This window comes from Rhagoletis zephyria, unplaced genomic scaffold, assembly GCF_001687245.7.
Source record: "Rhagoletis zephyria isolate East Lansing unplaced genomic scaffold, Rhagoletis_zephyria_1.1 Rzeph_scaffold_05856, whole genome shotgun sequence".
Taxonomy (NCBI): domain Eukaryota; kingdom Metazoa; phylum Arthropoda; class Insecta; order Diptera; family Tephritidae; genus Rhagoletis; species Rhagoletis zephyria.
This window is the reverse complement of record NW_016162939.1, coordinates 9,366-12,151: the sequence shown is the minus strand read 5'-3', so window position 1 is coordinate 12,151 and position 2,786 is coordinate 9,366. Positions and strand designations below refer to the sequence as shown.

At 37.9% G+C, this 2,786-nt stretch overlaps 1 protein-coding gene across 1 annotated transcript; it reads left to right on the top strand.

Annotated features, from left to right (window-relative positions):
• Positions 1-403: 403 nt before the first annotated feature.
• On the top strand, positions 404-1,805 carry LOC108372549 (uncharacterized). The gene is made up of 2 exons (XM_017628270.1): positions 404-1,561; positions 1,643-1,805. The coding sequence occupies exons 1-2, from the start codon at positions 1,115-1,117 to the stop codon at positions 1,688-1,690; spliced, it is 495 nt and encodes a 164-aa protein (XP_017483759.1). The 5' UTR covers positions 404-1,114; the 3' UTR covers positions 1,691-1,805.
• The last annotated feature ends 981 nt before the right edge of the window (positions 1,806-2,786 follow it).

Sequence of the window (2,786 nt, the reverse complement as noted above, 5' to 3'; positions counted from 1 at the left end):
TATTTTTAATATAAAGTCTAGCTGGTATACAACAAACACCGATGCCGAGGCCGATTAATCGATCGGACTGTAGTTATATATATGGAAACGGCACGTTTTACTTGAAGAAATTTTAATACACGTTTACAATTAATTGTAAACAATGAATGATTAAGAAACCTATGACCGCACATGATTATATATCGAGCCCTAACCGACAAAATAACGTTAGCGAAGTTTTTGTTTCAAAATTTTATTTTTGATGCAGAAATATTCCTATAGCATCTAGATGCATTTCTGCATCACGTATTAAGAAGTAATGGAAAAAAAGCAGAGTCGCTTTTTCGAAAAGCCCTGTCTATATGAATTTAGGTTTAGAATTTTTATAAGCTATAAAACTGTACTTTTAAAACCTTAAATTCAACCTTGGTTGAGACGCACCTTGATATGTTGATAAATTAAGAACATCATTTGAATTCTTGGAGCATTCAATTTTTTCCCCAAAAAAAGTTTACAAAGCTGTAAATTGATTGCAAAGTGTAAGTGAGAGCTGATATCCCCCAAACAAATAGGAAATGTGCTCACGCAGACGTAATGCGATAGAAAGCAACGAGTATGAAACCAAAAACTACAACAAAGTAAAAGTAGCTAAGATAAAGCAAATCTAATAGAAACATCTAAAAATATGCTGTATAGAGAGTAAGCAGACAACCACCACAAATCTTGGCTAACCAAACACCGTCCGGAGTTTACTTTTTATCTGAATAAATATATGTATGTTTAAGGACACATTTGAAATTACTTCCTCGATTCAACAAATTTTAGTAATGTTTTGACTAAGCCAAACTTGAAAACAAACAGTAAAGCTGTGGTGAGTTCATAAATATTGAAGCTTGGCAAAATCAAAAGAGAAGAGCTCGGATTCATCAACACATAAAAAATTAGATTACGGCTATTGTGTGGCGCATAGAGACCACGCTGAGTTTAACAAAAATCATAATCAAATACATTCGAGTTTTTAAGTGCTGATTTACAAAACCCATAAAGTAACCCCAAACAATTTTCACCGAAACACAGAGTACCTGCACCTTTATTACGGGTCGAATCCTCTCTCACGGGCGCATTGAAACCGACCATGGAAATTGATGTTAATCTGCGGAAAACAAGTGCCATCGAACTGATGACCATTTCAGCAGGCTCCTATAGTATCAACAACAAACTTAACAACAACAACAGCACATCATCATTTGCCGTGCGTCCGGTAGTTTCTGGCTCCCCTCCCTCTCGTCGGATTGGTTGCTGTGGTATTCTCGGCCGGCTGATCTTCGCTGGTGGCGCCAGCACAGCTAAAACGGGCAGTGCTGACTATCATAATTTCAATAGCCTTCCCATCGTCGGAAATCAACAAACTTTACACACGACTGCTCCGGCCCCACTTTGCGACGCAACTGTTGTTTCGTCGGTATGCAAAGCAGGTAACACGTGCCGTCCGCAGTCACGTCGTACGCCCCAGGAAGTCTATTTCGAGAGTCGGGGAAAGTCCTGCAAGAAACTTCTCAAATTCAATGGCTACTCAAATAAGGTGAGTCTTGTAGAGAATTATGCATTTTTATTTTTAAAATACAAATACATACATAAAAGTAATACCGGCCGACCTTTACAGTGGTACAGGGCCCAGGCGGCTGTTCGGATGACCATAATGATCTTTTGAATACGACTCTGAGGTGCATTTCACATTTAGGATCCGGCGTTCACAAAATATCTACAGAGATGATAAGAAAATGAGTCAAACCCTAATATATTTTGTCGAAAGTTACCCGGATAAAACAAACCCCTAAGCCTCTTATTTTATACCGTTTCCATCTCATAATTATTGCAAATTTACTACAAAGTTAAACTTTTAGATCCCCTTAAATTTTCCTCATTGGGAGCGATTAAAAAGCAATTGTTTAGCAATTAGTCAGCAACAAGAAAATTTAAACACTTCTATAAATTTAAATTTTACAGAAAGACCATGCAACAATATTTCAATTCGTATTTCGCCAGGTAATAAATGTATGAACTTATTTATATTTTCATAGTCAGCTGTCGAGGCGCGCCAACGCCAACGCCAACACCAACCCAACGCCAAAGTTGTAAAGGCCCGTCCACATACAACTTTGACGTTTGCGTCTCTTCGACAGCAGCGCGAGTTACGTCAGTGCTTGCTACAATGAACGCTTGGCATCGAATAATTTTTGCGTTTCAAATGAACTTTTATCTCAAAGTTTAAACTGCTGGCAAATGTAAATAGGGATTATAACTTAATAACTAACTAATACAACTAAAGTAAAATCTGTGGAAAATTACGGTGACATCGTCACTAATGAGGATTTGGTGACATCGTCACACTTGCTGTGAATCCTTNTACGTCAGTGCTTGCTACAATGAACGCTTGGCATCGAATAATTTTTGCGTGTCAAATGAACTTTTATCTCAAAGTTTAAACTGCTGGTACAGGTACTCCTATCAAAGACTTATAACAGACAATGTCTTGCAGCGGTCACTTATGGAAAGCCTATTGCAGGACATTGTCGCTTGAATGTCATTAATGATCTCTGCACGACAAAGTCATGCAGATGACCTCAACGACGAAATTAACATTTATATGAAAAAGTCATGAACGACTTCTATACAAACGGAGCCCAAAGTCATTTAAGACGTAACTTTTCCGTACAAGACTCTTAAGTGACTAATGCATGACATTCGCTACGGGGTCCCAATTAGCTTACTCGTATTCGTCTATGGCAGGGCTTTTTAAAATTTTT

What these genes read in the sequence shown, in the direction of transcription:
- LOC108372549 (XM_017628270.1), top strand. Translation starts at nt 1,115, where the DNA reads ATGGAAATTGATGTTAATCTGCGGAAAACAAGTGCCATCGAACTGATG. An exon ending in TCAATGGCTACTCAAATAAG is followed by an intron (nt 1,562 to 1,642) that starts GTGAGTCTTGTA and finishes CGACCTTTACAG; the next exon opens with TGGTACAGGGCCCAGGCGGC.